General features: G+C 38.5%; 1 protein-coding gene across 1 annotated transcript in view; it reads right to left on the bottom strand.

Moving 5' to 3' along the window:
• Positions 1 to 21,350, bottom strand: part of LOC108672465 (probable JmjC domain-containing histone demethylation protein 2C) — a 133,368-nt gene that overhangs the window by 10,958 nt on the left and 101,060 nt on the right. The window contains exon 8 of the mRNA XM_018160132.1: positions 13,904 to 16,616. Coding sequence (XP_018015621.1) covers positions 13,904 to 16,616 — 2,713 coding nt within the window. The remainder of the gene's footprint in view (positions 1 to 13,903; positions 16,617 to 21,350) is intronic.

Genomic DNA, 21,350 nt, shown 5'->3' with positions numbered 1-21,350 from the left:
AAGAAACGTTAATAAGAATGTAGTGAAGAAATAAAAGGCGAAACACGTATACAAAATTCAGTGACTGCAATTAGAAAAACTTGCAAATTCCAATCATGATAGTTTTTCAACAAAGGCATGACACTGAATCTATTGTAATCCTCAAACGATACTTCACTCCCCTAACCGCCAGAATTATGTGTCGAAACATTAAAAAATTAAATACGTCCGTGTTGCGAGCGGCACATAGTGAATTCCAGTATAAATTCACCAAACTGACTTATCCTGCCAACATATGAGCACGCATTTCACGTAGTTATACATAAAACATATAACACATCAAATACAACTTGATTTTTCCATAAATTATTAAACGTGTCAGTATTGCTCACCAAAATTAACCACACCTATTAATTAAAGAATCAAGAATAAAAAATGCCTGCCAACACACAAGCACGAATTTCACATACCTAGTTATATATAACACAAATCACATGCAAAAAATTATTCTGCTGTGTTTGTCACCAAGTCGCTAATACCCCGGCCGGTATCTTTATTCTTTATTCGTCGAGTTTTGCTCGAATAATGATGTAAAATATGCAATTAAGCGCAGGTAGAGGTGTTGCTGTTACTGTTGCCAACAAAGGGCTTCCCCTTGGCAAGCTCATGCGGCCAGAAATAGAAACGGCTTCTATCGCAATGCGAGCGTCACGTGAATGTGTCCGAGCAAACAAATGTTTTGCCTAAACTATCCAAACCACGAACATAAATTTTGCAGAATATTCAAATACTTTTTATGATAAACAATGAAAACCTCACTCGTACCACCACACTGAAGGAAGTGCAAACAAACCACGACAAACAAAGGCGAAGGCAGAAAGAAACGTCTCTCGTTTTTCAGCCTTAGGCATTTTAAAACAGTTGCCTCACATCATCTTTTGTACTCCTTGTTATTGTTACTTAAACGTGTCCATTATTTTTCTAATTAGCTTGACATCGTAAGTGAAAAAAATATTTTTCCAGCAGTATATCATACTACTGATGCAATAGAATAAAAATAAATTCATTAACAAATTCAGTGTAACCCGTCTACACGCGTGCATCAGATCACAGCTTCTCTTCACTGTCCGTGCAGAGGTTATTCCTCACAACGATCGATCCAGCGGCACCGTGTGCGCAGGGCGAACGCACACGCACACGCACCTAGCCTCACATAAATAGAACGCCGTCGCTGTACATGAACGTCACTAGCAACAAACGTACACACACCGTACGCGCCAGCAACTGAAAGCTCTGAGCATCTTCAGGCAAGCAAAGAATTGAGGATAATTCGTCCATTGTAACTCCACGATGTTGATAGAATTTAATTAGCGGTATTCGGACCGCAACACGAACATAAATTTACACATAAGAACATATGCTCGATGAGGAATTACAAAATATAATTAATAAATAGTATTAATTCCTTGGTAAAAAATTTCAGATACTATATTCAAATAACGTTCGAGTAGCTTGGATTTAGATTAATTTTAGGTCTCATCGATTGCATCCAAGGGTACGGCGATTCAAACATATTGGTAGCAAAAAATGAGTTTAAATTGTGCAATCAAGAACGAACAACATACGCTGTCAAAATGGCAATAAAAATGAGAAAGCAGTTTCATCACATGATACACAATCAACAAAAACGAAAAAAAAAATCCTGGCATTCGGCTGTAAAATAACGTTTTAATACGTTTAAATATAATCCGAAAGGCGTTCAGCTACATTATACATTACCTACCGATTAAGTAACTCAAGGCCATGAAGTTGAATTTATACTTAGTATGTATAAATAAATTGCGCACGAACTTTGCTGTCAACAAAACAAACTACAGATGGTGCAAAATAAAAAATTGTGCATAGATAGCAGGAGTTTTCAGCACAAGTTTACGTAAATACTAAGTTCGTTTATTAATCCGTATAATGCGGAACACTAAGAGAGAAAATAAATGTCTGGACTGGTCTGTGCAGACAAAGGCGTTAGCACCACCGACTCAGAGGTAGAGACCTTAGCAGCAGTTCAGCTAAATTTATTCCACCTTCAAAAATTGGCTGAATCATTCAAAAAAATGCCAAAGTCGCACAGCATAATCATTTGAACATAGATAGAGATAGAAATAAACGATTCTAAAGCATAAATAATTATTCAGCCGCTAAATAAGAGTGCAACTGTGTGACCTTGGTTTACAAACAAGGTTAAAGCTCTATCATATCAGTCGTAAAATCTACTAAAACTTACTCGATAGGGTAAGATAGCATTTGTGAGTTTTCCACGCTGCAAATAGAGTATCACTTTCAATTATGCAACGCATTTAAACAGAAAATAAGATCGCGTTATGAAGCACCATGCGCACACCGACCCCGAGCCTCGTCAACTACTTCAGTCGCGGCTGCTAGGGCGAGTGTTGGAGGAGAGAAGCAGTGGAGAGTGGGGGATACGCAGGGGTTGTCAGGGAACGCGTACACACACACGTACACGCGGTCGTCGAGTGCGCCAAAATACACACATGAGCAGTTACAGAATGCGCGTACATACGAGCACCACCTCCGACAAGCATCCTGCTAAGCCTCGAATTCTTAGCTCGATAAAAACTTTAATTGAACGATAGACGATCACTTTTCAAGGAGAGTGAAGAATTCCGGTTTATGACGAATAGTTATAATAATCAGAAAACACCAAAATTAAAATAGACAAAATACTAAATGGCATCTTGAAAACATTATAATTTAAAAATGAGAAATTACGGGGATTAAGTTACAATAATGATTTATTTAGCAAATAAATGTCAACAAGTTATCAGTTGGACAACTAAAATATCTTCCCATCTGAAAATCTCTTGATTCTCTCTCTGATTCGGTTGACGAAAAATATTATTACAATCTCAATTGATCACCGACGCTTCAAAATGAAGTTACAAACGGGACCCCATGAACGAAATCAATAGTCAAAAACAAGTAAATAATTGCTACGGAAGCAAACACAGATTTGCCCTGCGTTCAAAGGCGAGTTTCTAATTTTAAAAAAATAGAAGGCAGTAAAGATGAAGAGCCTCAAATCGCCCTTAAATGCATCAAAAATGGAGATGGCATCAGAAGTATAAAGAGAGAAAACAGCATGTTTTGGGAACAGGTGGCCTGCAAGCAAGAGAAAAAATATGATATTTAAAAAAAATTGGAAAGCAATCAACACGACAACAGTGTAATACAATCAATTGCATTAATTCTACCAGCATAGCTTGCAAATTTATACGAATAAAATTTAATATTCTTATAAGAGGAAGCTTGTAGTTTACTTGTGACGACGCATCAACTATGAGTCGTCATGCCAGGCACGCCCGCACATCCAACTCAGCGTGTGCACCGACTACCGACACTCGTGGCCAACACACTTCTACGTACACACAGTCTAGGGATCAGCCGGGGCCGCCTCGCTTGACCTGACTCAGGCCTTCATATCAACAAAACCAGTCTACGCAACCTTTTTTTTTAATTATAAGCCGATCTAAATCGTATTATTCCATTAATATAATTTCGAGACTTCAATAAGCAAAAATTTCGCTTCAGAACAACAATCGTGAGAACATGTTAACTTTTTTTATCAATTATAAGTCGGTTTCATACGTTTTAAATTAATAACCAAACATAAAATGACAAACCGCTTGAATTTTTTCACCGAACTAACAAGTCTTAGTGTTTCCAATAACTGAGAGGAAGAGAGGATGGAAATGAGTTAGTTAATTAAAAAGTTAATTAATTAAAATAAAATTTAAAAAAAATAAAATTAAAAAAAATAAAATTAAAAAAGTTAGTAAATTAAAATAAAATTAAAAATTAAAATTGAAGTTAAATTAACTCGCCGCCTCATCGGGCGCTCGTCCAGTATTCTAGCCTCGCAAAGCCAGTTTTTGTCATTCCGAGAACAAGTTTTGAAACTCCAGTAAAAAGACTTTAGGAGAAAAAGGGGCAAATTCCTTAGACTGTAAAATAATGGAATCGTGCATTGTCGTACGCCATGTGTAGTAAAATATGGCTTGATGAGGAAAATTGGCCATCTATTAAAATGCAGAACTAATGGAACAAATGGTGCGGTAAATTCCTCGTTTTCTGACATGATTATATTCGGAATCATCGTTTTGCCAGCTTCCAACAATAGTTGAAGAATTCACTAAAAATTAGCTTCAGAACTTATTACTTATTTATAGATACAAACTTTTTTTACTTCACGTTTTAATCAATAATTCCTAATTCCTGTCAAGCCCGACTCTCAAATTTCGGCAAATAAGTCGTTATCCATCTTATAAATAGGTAAAAATAAATTTGAAATTGATTAATCCAAACATGACATCCTAATAATTGATTAAAAATAAAAGCTGACGCAAGATTCAGCAACACTCCAACAATACAGCAGCCTCAGCAAGACGTGATGCGACAGCACTACACTAAGCACAACAATGTATAACCTGATGCGACAGCAGTACACTAAGCACAACAATGTAATCTTCAAAGTGTTACTATATCGTAAGCAAGTGATGAGCAAAAATTACACATCACCTGCTTTTTACTGCCAGAGAATAAATAATTAAGTAACATTTTTTCACATCAAGATAGAAATGAGCCTGAAATTTCTAGATCAAGTTGAAAATTTCTAGCAACACATGAAGAAAGCCTAAATAAATAACAAAGAAACACATGAAGACCCAAATAAATAACTAAGGGCAGGAAATGAATAAGCACGGGCCGTAAATAAATAAAGGGCAGTAAATAAACAATTATCGGCAGCAAAGGAAGAACTCGACTGTTTCCCGAGTTGTACGTCAGGATGGTACACGATCTTACAAGGAAGGCACATCATGTAACAAAGAGGCGCACTAGTCAGCTAGACGATGAGGCTAAGACGTAACTGTCAGGTGGCATACAGCAGCTCAGCATAGCTGAAGAATTCCAATAACTTTGAGCTACACAGCATTTAATTGTCCAACATTATTTGCCCTTGACGGCAGTCCAAAGATCCTGTAAGTGACATTGACCACACCTCGTACAAAAAATGATAGGTAATTAATAAAATTGAATTGAAATAAATTTCGAGCAATATTCAAAGTGATAACATTTTTTTCGGGGCTAACAGCACCGATCTTATTACAATGCTTTGAGCAGAGAATTTGACACGTAAGAACTGGTCAAATCCACGTTATTGGTTGAGATGAGGTGTAAATTGCGTCACACAAAGCCTTGTTGCTACGAACAAGGAAAAAAGTGATAATAAAATAATAACAACAAGAATTTCAAAATAATGAATACTTCGACAAGCAATAAAAATTTTGGCGGATTTCCCAAATTAAGAGTGGTTAATCCATGATTTCCTAATCACAAAAAAAATTGAATAACTGATTATATCTGGATGGAAGCAAATTAGCCCAATTTGTTTGAACACAACAAAAAAATCGGAAATCAATCGAATTTCATCGAATTTACCACTACAGAGTTTTCAGAACTGCAAATTTGAATTGTATATACAAATCAAAGCGTCCACCCGACAGCTATACATACAAATCATTTTCAGGAGGAAAAGTTATTTAGGACCGATGAATCCTTTCCTAGTATTTTCACAGTAATGAGCGTAAGATGACGCATTAAAGCCAAAAGCAAATATCGCATTAATAAATTAAGACTAAATTTTCGCGAAGAATATATGGTACCATTTCGTTATCATGAGTGATTGTACTAGAACTTGGCTTATCTTAAGTGCTGAGAACATAGGTCGTGGCAAGATATCGCAAAATTAATAAATAAAGAATAAAGTGAATACTTTGCTCTCATAAAACTGAAATAAACCATTTTAATACTTCAGTTTACTTGTCTTTTAACTAGGTTTCAATAAAAAAACTGCAAGAGCGTAAAGAAAATGTGCAAATAGACGCACAGAATTAGCAAAGAGTCGACGAAAATAAGATTAAAATAGGAAGAAACGTCTTAGTGCAAAATTAAACATTACGGATTAGTTATCATGCATTAGGAATAACATTCGATATAGCACCCGAGAAAATAAGAAAAGATTGACAACAAACTAGGTCTACAAACAGGAGAAGAAAATAATTATCGTGATAAAAGAACGATACAAGTCAATTGGTTCGCAATAGCAGAAAAAGCGGGTCGACAAGTAGAGCATTTTTTTTTCAGACGAACCGTATAAATCATAAAAAGCTATATATTTGTCAATCAATCATCTAAGACTAGAATTGAGCTTCGAAACTAAAGATTTGCACGATTTAAATTTAAATAACAAAAAAATAAATTAAACGCATAATTCAACATCAAGCGTTAGCAGTGGTCCAAATTTAGGACAATTTTTTCGACAAATAAGAATAAAAATATAATTTTGTGTCCCGCGGCACAAGCATACTCTGTTTGTGTCATGGATACGACAAACGACAGCTCTTCCACAGTTCCACCAGCAGAATATTGATGTCGAGGAGACCAAATACCAAGACGTAGTCAGGGTTGACTTGATCAATACTGAAATAATGTAGTAAGAGTCAAAACCACGAGTCATTGCAACGGTAGTTCAAGAAATGAATTAGTCATGGTGTTGGCTGTGCGCTCAGCAAGCTTGCTGCGGTGACTTCATAAGTGGCAAAGATGAGAATGCTCCCTGGCATGCGGCAGTCCAAAAGTAATGCATGATTCATAGGGATAATTAACTTCATAATATAGCTATGGCATGCTTTTATGACTCCCCAAATAAGTGAATGCTAGAAAAAATTATAAATTAAACTTTGCTTAAGAAAATTCTTCTAAAAATAGCATGGTAATCGATTAATGAGAACAGTGGTAGTAAGTGAACGCTGGAATAAAAATAATAATAATGGTACAATAAAATGTGAGGTAGCCTACCCAACAGAATACGCAGTGTATAAATAATCGGTGAATATATCGGTCGAACATTAGTCATGCCATTGGTTAATCAGCGGCAGGCGGTCAATGTCTATGATAAGGTATCGACAATAGGTCGCCAAGTGCGACAACGCTTTTGCTTTTCACAGCGGTTATACATAAACTTAAACGATTTTGCTTTTCAAAGAGTTAATTTATAAATTTAAATAAATCATATAGTTGCCGTTAAGTTTTTGCTGCCATCTTTTCCTAAAAACCCAATTCCCCGTCGTTAGTTACTCAGGGCAAGGAAATGTGAATTAATTCCTAAGGTGCAAATACAAGGTAGTTTAATCCCTCAACGAAAATAAATTAATTCATTACTGTAAGTAATTCAGTAGTAACGAAATTATTAATTCTTTGCTGTTGTTCGTAGTAAATAGTTTCTGGTTATTTACATAGTGAGTTCAATGTCCTCTATGTTGTCCAGCGCTAAGAATTATTGCGAGCAGCCTCAACGAAATAGGAGGATGGGAGAATAATAGATAAAGAGAGCAAATGGGTGAGCTGGATCAATAGCCCCGGCGCGAGGGGGAGGAGGGGGCAGCGCGATCCGCGCACACGCGAGAGGCAACGACTACACTTGCTAAGATCCCTTCACACGAGTCCGTTGGCGCTGTTGCAGAGAAAAAAAAATAATCTGGTGCTGCGTCGAGCTGCAGTGCTTGCACAAACAACGCGCACTGATTTACAACTACACGATTCTTCGTCACGCACATAATCGTCGGGCGGGTCACTGAGTCCCGACGTTTGTGAAATTGAATTTTAAAGGCACATGAGGAAACTATCTCGTTTTAGTACCGTAAAAACTTGGGATAAAATGTAATGCTATCAAAGTAATTTAGTCTACATATTTTCATGTTCTCTTTTCAAATTTAATACCGGTTGGTGCTCTGCCAACATCGAACACGTGGCTAACGCTAACGAAGAAAAGTCTTTTATAGTCAAGCATCTTCCTTAAAAATGGCTTAGATCCTGATTCAAGTTACGGCTACACTCGTGTAATAAAAAAATTGTGTTGAACAGCAGCCATTTCGCAAGCTGCAGCGAGACAAAATAGTGTATGGGCAGAAGTGTAGGCGTCTGGGCGCAGGCACCTCTTTAGTCTATACCTAATCTAGACTCTATAGGCACTTTTGATGACGAAGGTTCATTAGTATGCCACTTGGGGCAGTCGCTACCAGTATAATGTATTGAGCCAATGCAGCATTCACTACTAACTATTTAAATAATGTTCATAGAGTTGTAAAAATTTTCGTTTGTATTTCTAGCAATTCTAATTATTATTTTAATACAATATAGTAATTTTTGTAATGAAGAGAAAAGCGAACTAACAAGCGGCCAGCAGTCAAAAGAAACACGTTCAATTTTCAATCTGTGACCGAATATCTAAAACTGATGAATTATGCTCAACGAATATCAAATTGTAATTGCGCTCCTCTAAGATAAAAATAGCTTTCAAAATTAACGTACTAGTTCATATCTTTAATAAATGCACTTCTACCATAGTTTTCACAAATAAAAGTGAAGCGTCTGACACGATCAAATGAACATAAAGACCTTAAATTATCATCGATTGAAAATCAAAGCAATAATATTAAACTATGAAACTTTCACAAATTAAAATTAAATTTCGCATTTTTGATACTATGTTGAGGAAACAGGCGACTCAACGCACCGTCTACGTAACAGCAAGCAAATGATCATAGGCGTAATAAAGTATGAATATTACCGCAATACACGGTTCTGCAACAAAATTGGAAAATTTCCCGCAAAATCGCGATCGATCGGCTTAATTTTTCACGAAGTTATCAAGTCTACATGATTAAGGCGTAAATTATAAGCTGCAGTATTCCAGCTAAGGGAGGTGAAAATAAAGGCGGGGAAATTGTCTGAAGGAAAAAAAATTAGGGACCAAAGAGGGAGCGAAGGGAGAGGCTCTCACGGAGGTGACTGAACTCGCAGGACGCCCGTGGAGGGGTATACAAGCTTGTCTGGTGTCGCACTGCCGGGACCAGACCAACGCTACCGGTCTGTGCAGTCTTATTTTTGAACCTGACAAGTTGGTATGATGGACAAATTAGTAACAACTAAATACCGCCTGCTGACGACTTTTACCACAGAAATAGTCGAGATGGTAAGAAGAAAGTAAGGATCTTTACGTGACAAAATAGTAGCATCACCTTTGTTGGAACTCGACAACCGGGACACAAAATAAGTCGTCAGTAAAATTTTTAAAATTGAACCGATAGATAGAAATTAGGAAAAAACGCATCTGGATCTAATAATAGTTCAAGAAGCGCTCTCAAACCAGAATGAATTGTCTCCGGCAGAGTTTCGGTATTTCAGATGTCAAGAATTGCGCTCTTTCCCCGCTCAGTGCAGAGCGAAGATTGCGAAAATCGCACCAAGCCATGACGTAAGCACCAATGTAGACTACGGCGAACAGATGATGAAGAGTTTACAATCGATTCGTTTGCACCATGGCATGACAGCAATATAATAGATACTCACATGGTCATAAAACAAAACTTAAGACTAGGAAAGATCTCTAAATAATATATAGAAATTATAGGCAGAAATGCAAAGGCAATGCTATATTTCTTCACACATTAAATCAAAGACGCATCGTTGCACCGACATCAATTTCAAGATCCAGAGCTCCAATCACAAAATGAACCATGAGGGGACCATTGAATTTAAATCTTTATCTATTTATAGGCTAACTATATTGATTTTCGGTTACTTAGTCAATCTATATCAATATTACGGCAACACGAAGGGTCAACAAATTGGTGCGCGATTAAGCACTGTTGACGCTGTTTCATCTGCTGTTGACAATCTCAGAGGGTAAAAAATTAGAGCTATTACACTGTTTCAGCAACAAGAGACTCTGAATTTGAAGGCGTTATTGCAGCTACACAAGACCCTGTGCTCTTGGATCATTGATGCGGTACCAAAAACATTCCGATAAAAAAGATGTAAAGCAATACTGCGCGGAATGCAAGTAAGAGGAAGTGATGGCAGGTGTTAGAGCTATACCGCTGCCACGTAATCAGTCGCTTCCTTCCCATCGCACCATCGAGGAACCTACGTGCTCTAGGGTCTAGGCAAACAGCACTTAGGGTTCATGGTTGTGAGCATATGGGATGGGAAATACCTTTTTCAGTCATTACGATTAGAAAGACGACGTCAAAAAATGCACGTTCATGAACTTCAAGCTTCATCACGAATAGGTTTTTGCCTAGGATATGAAATTATCTCTGACAAAGAACATTAATTTAATCTCATTAAAACTTACCAATTAACGAAGTTACCAATTCCTACGACGAAATTTTGTAATTCACCGATTCATACGAACTAGGCTACCAGCCAAATATTCAACTCAGTTATTCAGCGCGTTTATTTCACTACTTTGTAACAGGAGAAGTATAAGATATATACTATTACGGTGCTAAACAATATATAGTGTCTTGACAGACAAGCTTATCGACAATTCTAAAGAGGAACTTAAGAAGCACACTCATAGCACGACGGTCAAGATCAGACTGACGCGCTTTAACTCGCGGAGGCCATGATTTTAAAATCCTACCAATGGTTGCAAAGTAAAAGTAATTTCCTAGCAACGCAGAGCGATGTGATGCCAGCATTCTATAGAATGGTAGTACAAGCACTGGTCATGCTTTCCAAAGTAAGATCAGCGCCTGCTAAAGTATCAAGATATTTATAATTATTGCAGTTGAAGACCCTAGAGAAACAACGAGACGCTGGAGTTTATATCTCATACGTTGAGCAAGATCTGGAGCTATTATTTAGAACTTGAAGTGATAAATCTCTCAACGGAAGAGTAGTCATCAGGCAAACAGGCAAAACGTTGTACTGAATGAAGCTACAGTTTTGAAATCAATTTTAACCCTTCAAGGAACAGTGATCTGAAAACAGTTTCCATATTTACCTCATTTACTAAGAATAGCTGGAAACTTGGGCGATGAGAATAAACAAGAAGAACTTATGATGTGCGTAATTAGTTTCACATGTCTTTTATAAGGTGCGGTGGTAAATTGCCACCTAGTCTCGTAAGTTTTTTTTTTATCCGAAAATCATCAAACCTGCGAATGCTTAATCATTTCAAGTCAAATTATGAACAACATGCCATCCTATATCGGATTTAAAACAATTACCACACGTTAAATAAAAATAACTAATTGAATACATAAATGATAACGTCAGACTTGGTGCAGATAGAACGCGGAGGATTCTATTGACTAAACATCAGTAGGTAATTCGGCAACGAAGTAAAAAAAGTAGAAAAAGTCAGCCAACGGAGAGGTGTGGACCGGTTGTAGGGCAAGACAGGATCAGGGCTGCAGCCCCAGGGCCCAAAACGGGTTAGGTATCATAACTACGGCGGGATGGTGGATGGAGGGAAACGAGTGGAAAAGCAAACCTGGCAGAACAGCTTCTTCATGGAATAATCGCATGACCAAACCAGTTGACAGGTCGGGTGTCTCCAACAACTCGATTGCTTAGACTTGGTCAAGAAAACTATATTCTTTTTTGCCCAACCAAAAGAAAATTGAAATGTTTAGAATCCTTCCCTTACATTTTAGAGTCCAAACCTCAGTAAAAAGTGTAAGCGTTAGAAAAACGTGGACTAGAAAAAACTGAAATTTTAGTTTTTTAACACCTAATGTAGGTACAAGAGCTTTTAATGATGTGAAGGCAAACATTCATCCCGAGTTCCGACTATCTTTCGCACACGTCACTTCAAGTCATGGAATAAAATCACCCCAACGAAACGTGGAGAAAAACTTGGTAATTACTCACACATATTATTCTAAATAACAAATTATAGAACCAATCAATGGGTGAATCAATATAGTTTCTTGAAATACACGTATATCACAAACAGAGACGAAGCGTTCTCTATCTGTTATCGTCCACAACTAACGATAGACGATTTCTTTCCTTACGTTAACAGAAAATGGTGCAATAACTGCAGAGACTGAGATATTTTTCAAAACGTTCCAAAATTCAATAAATGAAGTGAACTGTGAAAGAGAACTTAAGACTTAAGATTTAAAACTGTGCACGACGCATTACACACTGACACATCGCTATTAATCAAATAAATCTTATCTAAAAATGATTGGACTAGCAACATAAAATTAGCAATTCGTCAAAAATGTGTGTGTGTCGTTACATGATAAACCCTTTTCAGCCCTTACCCGAGTGTGAATTTCACCAACTTTCTCCAAATAAGAAACTCGAAAGTTAATCGTTTCCTACGATGCTACCTAACCGAGAGACAACATTCGACAACACTGGGAGGGCCAGCTGAACAGGATCAAATAACATACTAATATTTTCATCGCTGAAATCTAGGTAATTTTTGAGGAAAATGGCTGAACGACAACCTATAAGAAAAGAAAAGTAATGCCGTAAACTGGGGTAACTTAGACCACTTTTTTTTATAAAATGATGCCATTTTTTTACTAGATAAGTTAAACTTAAATTGAAACATGCAAAATACAGGTCTATACTCTAGCTTTACTCACCATAAATTGCTGGCTCCTGCCTCTCATAGTTTTGATGTAATTTAAAAAAAATCGATGGTCTCTTTTATCCCAGCTCTGGGGGTATCTTAGACTGTTTGGTAAAATCAATTATATTTTTTGGTAAATAACTCCAAATAACTTCGGGTTTTGGTGCATTGTAGTAGAACACTTCTAGTTACATATGCAAATGACAAATTTGAGGAAAGTTTCATAGTTTGCAAATGGGGGGTCCCGCCCCCCAGGTGGTCTAAGTTCCCCCATTGTGGGGCGGCGCCCCCCATTTGCAAACTATGAGACTTTCCTAAAATTTGTTTGTTGCATATGTAACTAGAAGAGTTGTACTACAATGCATCAAAACCTGGAGTTATTTTGCCAAAAAATAAAAAAATTGGAGGGGGTACTCTGACAGGCTTTAAATAATAGCTTTTTTTCATGGGTCACATTTTTAATTTTTTAACCTATTAGATATGCAAACTTTTTAAATCTTTCTATTGTGTTACGTAGCCTCAGTATTAGGCCTTTAATGCCCATTGACAGAATTTTTTATGTCAAATAGTTTTTGAGTTTTGGGGGCTTTTGTTAAAAAAACGAAAAGTGGTCTAAGTTACCCCGGGAGTCTAAGTTACCCCAGTTTACGGTGGTAGGAAAGTGCAAGTAGCTTTTCAATGATAAATTAATAAAGAAAACACGTAAAGATAATGAATAACCAGAAAATAATTGCATTTTCCAAGTCCTTTGAGAGGCGATAAAACTCGAGACGAGTTGATAAGATTAGATAAAAAGTACTACCAGCCAGCCTCTAACTTCAACCCTTACCGACCGGTGATAAGACGAGTCTCTACGCTCCATGAGAGAAATTTCGATGATAAACCAACTAGAATACCGTTTTCTGAGATATCATTCATATTACAAAAGCATCCGTCAATTGACATTCAATGGCATAAAATATCTTCAATTTACTTGACGTTATAAGAGCTATAACAGATAAAGCTCGTCACTTAGATAGACAATCGAATTCAAGATTAGTTGTGATCGGAATTCGAATAATCGGTATCATGTGATCGGTATTCGAAGAAAGCACCACTCAGAGAGGTTTAAAATGTTTTAAACTACGGCTCAAAAATAACAATGGAAAGTTTTCATAACAATTTCGTCCTTTGAAAGGCGTGGATAAAAAATTCATAGTAGTCGATCAAAGACTTCATTTCAATGTTAAAAATAAAAATGAAAACTGCGATGGATGATAATGGTACAAATTTGTAGGAAAAATGTTATTGACAGATTGTAAATAGATATGATAATCCAACTAGGAAAAATCTCAGAGGAGAAATCTAAAGTTTACATCTTGATCCAACAGAATTAAGGGAAAATATTGGGAAAACGAATTTACTCACCTAAGAGCTCTGTCCTGTTGACTCCTTTCGAACTCTCTGAAGGCTTCTTCTTGCGCAACGCCAGCGTGAGGAAGAATACCATGGTAAGAGGGATGCATAGCGGCAGGAGGCACTCCCGCTAGTTGTTTCCACATATTGTTCTGGCTGGCGTAGAAAGCTGCGGCAGCAGCGCTAAGTGGAGGCTGTAGACCAGCCAAATGCATCGGATGTCCATGAGGGAAGCCGATCCCAGGGGGCAGCGCAGCCGCTGCTGCCGCCGCCACTAGGGATGGGTGAGCAGGCGTAGCATGTGGCGAGGGATGATGTGGTGGTGGAGGAGCATGGGGCTGATAGGACATGGGATGTTGGAGGGAGTGTATGTGGCGGACGGCTTGCTCAGACTGCGAGAGCAAAGCCGGATCCCGCCACACTCTCACCTCCTTGTTATTGCGGTGGTCCAGGGCGAAACTCGAAGCAGGACCACCAGGGTTACTTAGATTGCCGCCGCTGTTGTTATGAGCAATGCTTGACGATAGTTGTGCAGCGGCTTGTAAGAAACTTTTCGTATTATGTTGAGGGGTGGGAGTGTTTGGCTTTACTTCAACTGACGATGAACGTTCGTCACTGAGTACAGACGATCGAGATACAGAGCGAGGCTCAGACACACTCACGCCTGAGTCGCTGGAGCCATCATCCATCCTGGGCTGCGGGGGCATGAGGGGTTGGCTGGTAGACGAGACTGGCACGGGGGATAAGTGCTGAGCAGGAGTTGCTGGGGAAGGAGAGCTACAGGAGAAAGGTGCAGTAGATGACAAGGCAGCATGGTGTGCTGCAGACTGATGATGAGGCTGAGGTCTGAGCACGGCCGTAATGCTCACCGAAGGAGGGGATGCAGGACGGGTGGGTGCATGAGGAGCCGGTCCACTGGTCGCCGTAATACTCACTGCTCTCCCGCTGACTCCCGCCACTACGCTCCCAGTTACGCCACCGCTACCCACTCTGTACACAGTTGCTCTACCGTGAGTGTTCACCCCTGCACCATTCCTAGCGTTCACGAGATATCTTGACTCTCTAGAAGTTGAGCAGGTGGAGACACTGGCAGAATTGGCAGAGCACTGTGGTGCAATTACGCTACCGGGTGAAATGGTGCTAAATTCACCGTTACAACTCTTCTCAGAATTCGTATTCGAAGAGCATTCACCAATACGATCAATGATTTCTGAATTCTTTATACTTGGTGCTGGATTATCGGGACTTTTCGTGGTGTTTAAAACTGCAATAACATCACACTCGTCATGCGTAGAATCTTTAGGTATCTCATCAATTATTTCAGAATCCCTCGAATTCCTCAATTTGACTTTGGTACATTTCACATCATCAGAATTCACATGAGTAACATAAGAAGCTTGAGAATGATCTCTATCCTCGTTTTGGCCCAAATCTTGCGAAGCAGAAGAAACTTTGTTACAAAAATTGGAAATTGATGGTGACGTCCGGCAAGTTTGATCATTCCCTGGACTTGAAGTAATAGTTTCAGAGGAGCAAGTAGTGGATGAAGAATTTGAGGAAACGGTAGACGTCGTAGGCGCGGGTATCGAAGTGCGACAATCTTCTAAAACAATAGGTATGTTGGGTAAATCAGAAGGCAAAACACGCTGGACTGTACGAGACGATGGAACAGTTGATTTGGAAGAGCTCTGAGTAGATACATTGGAAACTTCATCAACAAAATGATTACTAAGAAAAGCCCCTGAACAAGAGCTCGGAGAAGTTTTTGTACTTATAATGTTATTTTTTACAACCGAATTGGAAGAGTTCTTGGATTTAGGAACAGAATTTGTACTGCCAAGTAACACGTCCCCACTGTTGCAGGAAAGTTGGTTATTATTTGAAGCGTTCAGACATTTCTTAGACGTCAAGAATGCGACAGAAGAGAGACACTGCGGTGAATTAGAAGGAGTGCTGGGAACCAATGGTGAACTTGTGGTTATGACGGTACTTGATGGTAGACGAGAAGTAGGTGCACTGTTGCTTGTGATAGTAGTAGAGCAGTTCAAACGTGACGGCGGTGCACTGGTCGTTGTGAGGGTAGTTGAAGCAGGAAGCCTGTTAAGAGGCGACGCCGAGAACACAGTTCGACTCGATAAACTGGAAAGCGTAGACGTAAAGGTAACAGTAGGATGATGAGATCGCGAAAAAGGAGGTGATGTTGTTGTGAGTGTCGTTGATGATGGCAACTTCCGAGTGATGGGAGAAGTGGACCGAAGTTCGGAGCCCAAAGGATTATTTGCTTGTTTAACAGAGGTTGATGTGCATGGATGGAGGGAAGCACAAGCCCTAACAGTCAAATTATCGTCTGGAATGTGGGCCTCTCGAATTAAGGACTTGGTGCTTGGCGCTTTCCCGAGATCAGACGAAGTTGTATTAACGGAAGGTATTCTATTATGAGATTGATTTATTCTATGGGGACCACTGTACGATAGTGGGATATTTAGACCAGTAGGGCCAGTGGGATTGGCCAATTTATTGAGTACAGGAACTGAACTACTTAAATTTTCAGCTCTTGCAGAATGAGTAGGAGAGGGCGAAGAAGAAGTAGATGTAGTAGAAGGCAGCGATGGTTTCGTTGTGAAGGGCACCACAGAAGATGCCGACGGCGTGAGCAAGCTTGGTCGAGGCGTCAGGGGCAGAGGTCTGTCTTCTCGTCTTCGAGACGTTCGGGAGCACTCCACCCCTGAAAACAAATAAAATTCATTAGAACAATGAAGTTGAGATGCTTGTAACATGCTTTTAATAACTCGAAAAAATCGATAGCAAATGGAGGTTCAGGAACGAAATTGGATTAATGTAAAAGCATGTCGTAAATACATATATAAATCTAGTAAAATATAAGTAAAAATATCAAACTACGTATGAATACCCCACACGTTAAAACTAACTAGATTGGAATGGGAATGAAGTTCCTAACATTTTCGAATAACTTTCTGAACAATTTACGGAAATCAGCAATTGGGAAGACTTGTAACTCACTTGATTCTCACAATTTGATTCCCTTGTTAGAAACGAGCTGTCACTCGGGCTTAACTATAGTATTTGTCAAGCAAGTGTTTAAAAAAGAATGCCAATGAGCTCACGCGCATGGTTAGGTAAACGCCGAATCAACAATGCCCCAGTGACTACAGTGAACAATGTGCACAAAACGGTTATCTCAGGCTTTAGTACTGATAAAGAAGATAGTGTCTTTATCTAAAGCCTCTGGCTTGCGGAGTGCCATATCCTAATGATTACAAGCGAACCTTATCAGCCGTTATCAATGTGGAGTGGGTAATGGGTCTCATGCCAAACACGAAACAGAAGTTATTTATTCACACAACAGTTGATACCTCAACAGATCGTATAACGTATATACTTACGTTTTGCTACACGTCGACAAAAAATCTCTAATGGAGATGCTTTTAGTTTTGTGGAATGAATTTCAAGAATTTCATTAAATCGTAGAGTAAAAAGGTTAATACAAATACTTTGATTTCTTTGAGCGAGGGCTGTTTTGAAAATGATTTAAGACTTCAATCGTAAAGAAACAACACCAAAGAAGAGGCCTAACAGAATGAAATCTGATTTATTTATTCATGGAAGACACCGCCATTCAAATAATCTATCAGCCATTGTATGAGGTAGAAGAGATTTATGAAATTCAATATCGATCGAAGTCTACGTTAAACAATCATGACCACTGTTGTCGCACTAAGTAATTTTGTATTCTAAACCGGGCGGTTAAGCACAGCAGAATTGTAGCAGTGCGTTACGAGTTCGAGACCTCAAAATGCTGTGAATGTTCTGCGATGTTAAGAATCGGCGACAGGCCGACAGGCCTAATAAACGCTGAAACCGCTATTATTATTATTATAAAATATAGCAAGACTGCTTCTACAGCTTGTTTGGAGCGCGCGTTCCTGCAATATTAGGAGGTATTATGACGACGCACCGTTATCTCCTGATAGCTTGCGAGTGTGAACTACAACTTCAGACTCATTTTCTCGGAAAAGAAAATAATCTAGACAGCGAAAGATGTAACCCAGTGACCCATTTATCTCTAAATCATTGAGCCATCTATTTAGCACAATCTATTTTCATTTATTATCTCTTTATTCATAGTTTACATCTATATATGTGTGTACTACAGATAGCATCAAAGAATAGAGCGCAAAAAGGTCAAAAAAGGTCTCACTAATCGATGTCCACCGTCAGTTTGCACGCTTCTCTAAAATTCAAACGCCTGGGGGCTGACGCCAATTATTTCATCACGTTTTATTAAAAAAATATAACTCAGTACTCACTGCAGTGAGTGACAGAGAGCGCATTTTCTCATCGACAAAAACTTGAGGTCACGGACAGACGGACAGACAGACGGACGGACGGACATGGCGAGCACAATAGTGCATTTTTTCCATAAATGAGAAAATGCGCTAAAAAGATGAGAGTGAAAGATGTAAATCTCACATCTCACAGAAAGTAGGGTTGCATGGAAATAAAATGATAGCCTCATTATAGACATGAACTACGCTCGAGACATATTGACGAAATTGTAATAAGACCGACCGTTCATTGCAACGACGTACTGCAGAAAATAACAATCAGTAAATCAATAATAAAGAACGAAGAAACTGGTACATAAGTGATACAACATTGCACGAGCAATGAATCATTAACATAAACGTTAATTTTAAAGATATGATTATGAATAACGGGCACGTAATTATTGCCTACAAGAATCAATCCACAAAATATATAAGGCTAACTCTAGAAATAAAAAAATTATCCGAGTGCATTTTGACTTTAAAAGTAATATATACCTTGAAGGTTTATATTTTTTCTTCATTACCGGCATTCTTTTGGAAAGTATGTCAAGATTCAAGTCTATTTAACGAGCTAAAATATCAACTGGTTGCATGACAAAACAGGCAAAAGTCTACGGAATTTGTTCTCCTCATTTCGAATACTTGACTGTCGGCTTTTATTTATGACTATGATTAATTTTTTAAAGTGGTTTTATGGAGGTGGTTTATGCCAAAAATAATGTTAAACATGAAATTTTATTATTAATAAGCATACTGTGTCTAAATAGAATTAGAAATGTTTTTATGACAAAAGTGGGTTCTTTTTATACTTCACATTAGAAAATATAGGATGTAAATCAAATTAACACGAAAGTTGAAATTATTTTAAATTACCAGTTTAGGTTGGGCTAAAATAAAATAGTTACGAAAAAATCTCTGTGAAGTATAATTCTCCAGCAATGGTGTGACAAAAATGCGTCCAAGAATTTATGCAAAAGCATAAAAAATATAACTCAGTACTCACTGCAGTGAGTGACAGAGAGCGCATTTCTCGTCGACGAAAACTTAAGGTCACGGACAGACAGACGGACGGACAGACAGACGGACATGGCGAGCACAATAATGCATTTTTTCCATAAATGAGAAAATGTTCTAAAAACGCAAAATAGACTTCAATATGAAGGGAATATATGGTGGCTCCTTTTCTATTTTATTGCATTTTAATAGGTCCTCAATGACTAGTACAAGTTGGGGGGCTGGTAATATACAGATATTTTTTTAATGTATGGGGATTTCTCAACTCAAATTGGCATGGGTTGTGTTTAGAGTTGAGCACTATACATGCATGTACTATATATAAGATATCGCTGATGCAAGCGACTTTTCCATAAAATAACTCGGTTGACATGGTCATGTAAGAATCAGCACGACACGTATTATTCAACGAATCTGAGCTAGAACTAAGGTAATAAAAACATTTACCGGATTTCTGTCAAGATTATCCTCATTTGCAAAACGCAGTTCTGATCTGAACTAGAAAAGTGTTAATAGAGCTAGATGTAGAGGAAACTGCACAACGTAAATAAAGTTAATGTATCTCATATTCAAGCAAGATTAAAATTGTATGAAGAAATGTAACCACGCGTTACGATTCTTTTGTATGAAGAAATGTAACGAATTTAAAAATGTACGGGGGCATATTATTAAATAATAATAATTTAAGATCGTGCATTTTCATCCTAAATTTCAATACAAAATTGACTCATTCGACGTTTTTCTATGATTAAAAACCCTAAAAAACTCGCTAGCGTGAAAGTTGGTCTTTCTGGAGACTTCTGACGTAAATGTGAGTAAAGCTGAACCGCACAAGGTCGAAATACGACGCAAAGTGGTGCCATTTTGTGACGACGTCAGACGTGATTTATAGTTGCATTAGAGGGTGTCAGGCGAGCCCCATGAAAGACTTCAGTGAAGTGAAGCAGTTCATTCAAAGCAAGTGTCATAGAGCCACTGCAAGATTGATGGTCTACCTGTACAGGACCTGTTAGAAGGCTCATTTTAGTGGCTTCCTTAGAACATCCATGCACCAGTAAAAGCGTCACGAGTCACGCAACCAGGCCCATGCAGTGCGGGGACGCATCAATACACGGACCTTAGAACCATCAATGTTCCATCAAAATGCTTCGGCGAGTAAGTATAGAGATCATGGAAATACACCATTCAGAAAGTTAATTTTTGAAGGTTAAACAACATTTGGGCATTTTTTAATACGAAATTAAATCAGTCACACAAAAATTGGAAAAGGGAACTTCTAAGAACTAAAGGAGCATATATAGCCGAGACACCGGGTGGACTCGACGTAAATAAAGCGTCCCAGGCCCACCGTGAGCGCAATGTGAGATGATCCAAGCAGGATAAACAAAAGAAATGTTAGCAAACAAGTGTCATGGGCGGGCTAAAAGATGTGTGGAGCCTCACCCTGTCAAAATTTTCGTGCCGATTAAGGTCGTTTTAGAGGAACTATATTCGGCTTAGGGGTGAATCAGGAGCACCCTGTCAAAATTTTCGTGCCGATTAAGGTCGTTTTAGAGGAACTATATTCGGCTTAGGGGTGAATCAGGAGCAAGTCGGCCACGTAGGGTATTTTGCTTCTATTTACCAGCTTCTTTTGGAAGTCAATTGCCCGGTAGGCCAAATCTGCGTAATATGATTAAAGAGAGCAGCTGGTCAAGCTTGTCATGATGCCCCTGGTCAAACGCTAATGACGCTATCGCATGATGGGGCTGGTCAGATGCTGAACAAGGTTAAACGCACGAACAATCGAAGTTCCCGCCATAAGGGGGTATATGCGGGTATGTGGGGGTCTACCTCCCGCACCCCCCATCCGGACTGAGCATTAACCGTTGCAGCTAAGGCGCCAGTTTACATCGAACCGTGACTCGACCAGTACCTAGTGAAGAGTGTTTATTGCTCAATGCTTATCGAAAAGTTAGTATTATAGTTTTGTCTCATTCATAGTTTTTGATGCTTTCAGAGAGCTTTAAACAATTTCCTTAAATTATGACGTATTTGACTGGAAAATTTAAATTATGAAGGAAAATTTGTTCAGTTTTTCCCACGAGNTATATAAC

This window comes from Hyalella azteca, unplaced genomic scaffold (assembly GCF_000764305.2).
Source record: "Hyalella azteca isolate HAZT.00-mixed unplaced genomic scaffold, Hazt_2.0.2 contig7236, whole genome shotgun sequence".
In the NCBI taxonomy this organism is placed as follows: domain Eukaryota; kingdom Metazoa; phylum Arthropoda; class Malacostraca; order Amphipoda; family Hyalellidae; genus Hyalella; species Hyalella azteca.
Note: the sequence above shows the minus strand (reverse complement) of the source record. Positions and strands in the feature narration are given on the sequence as shown.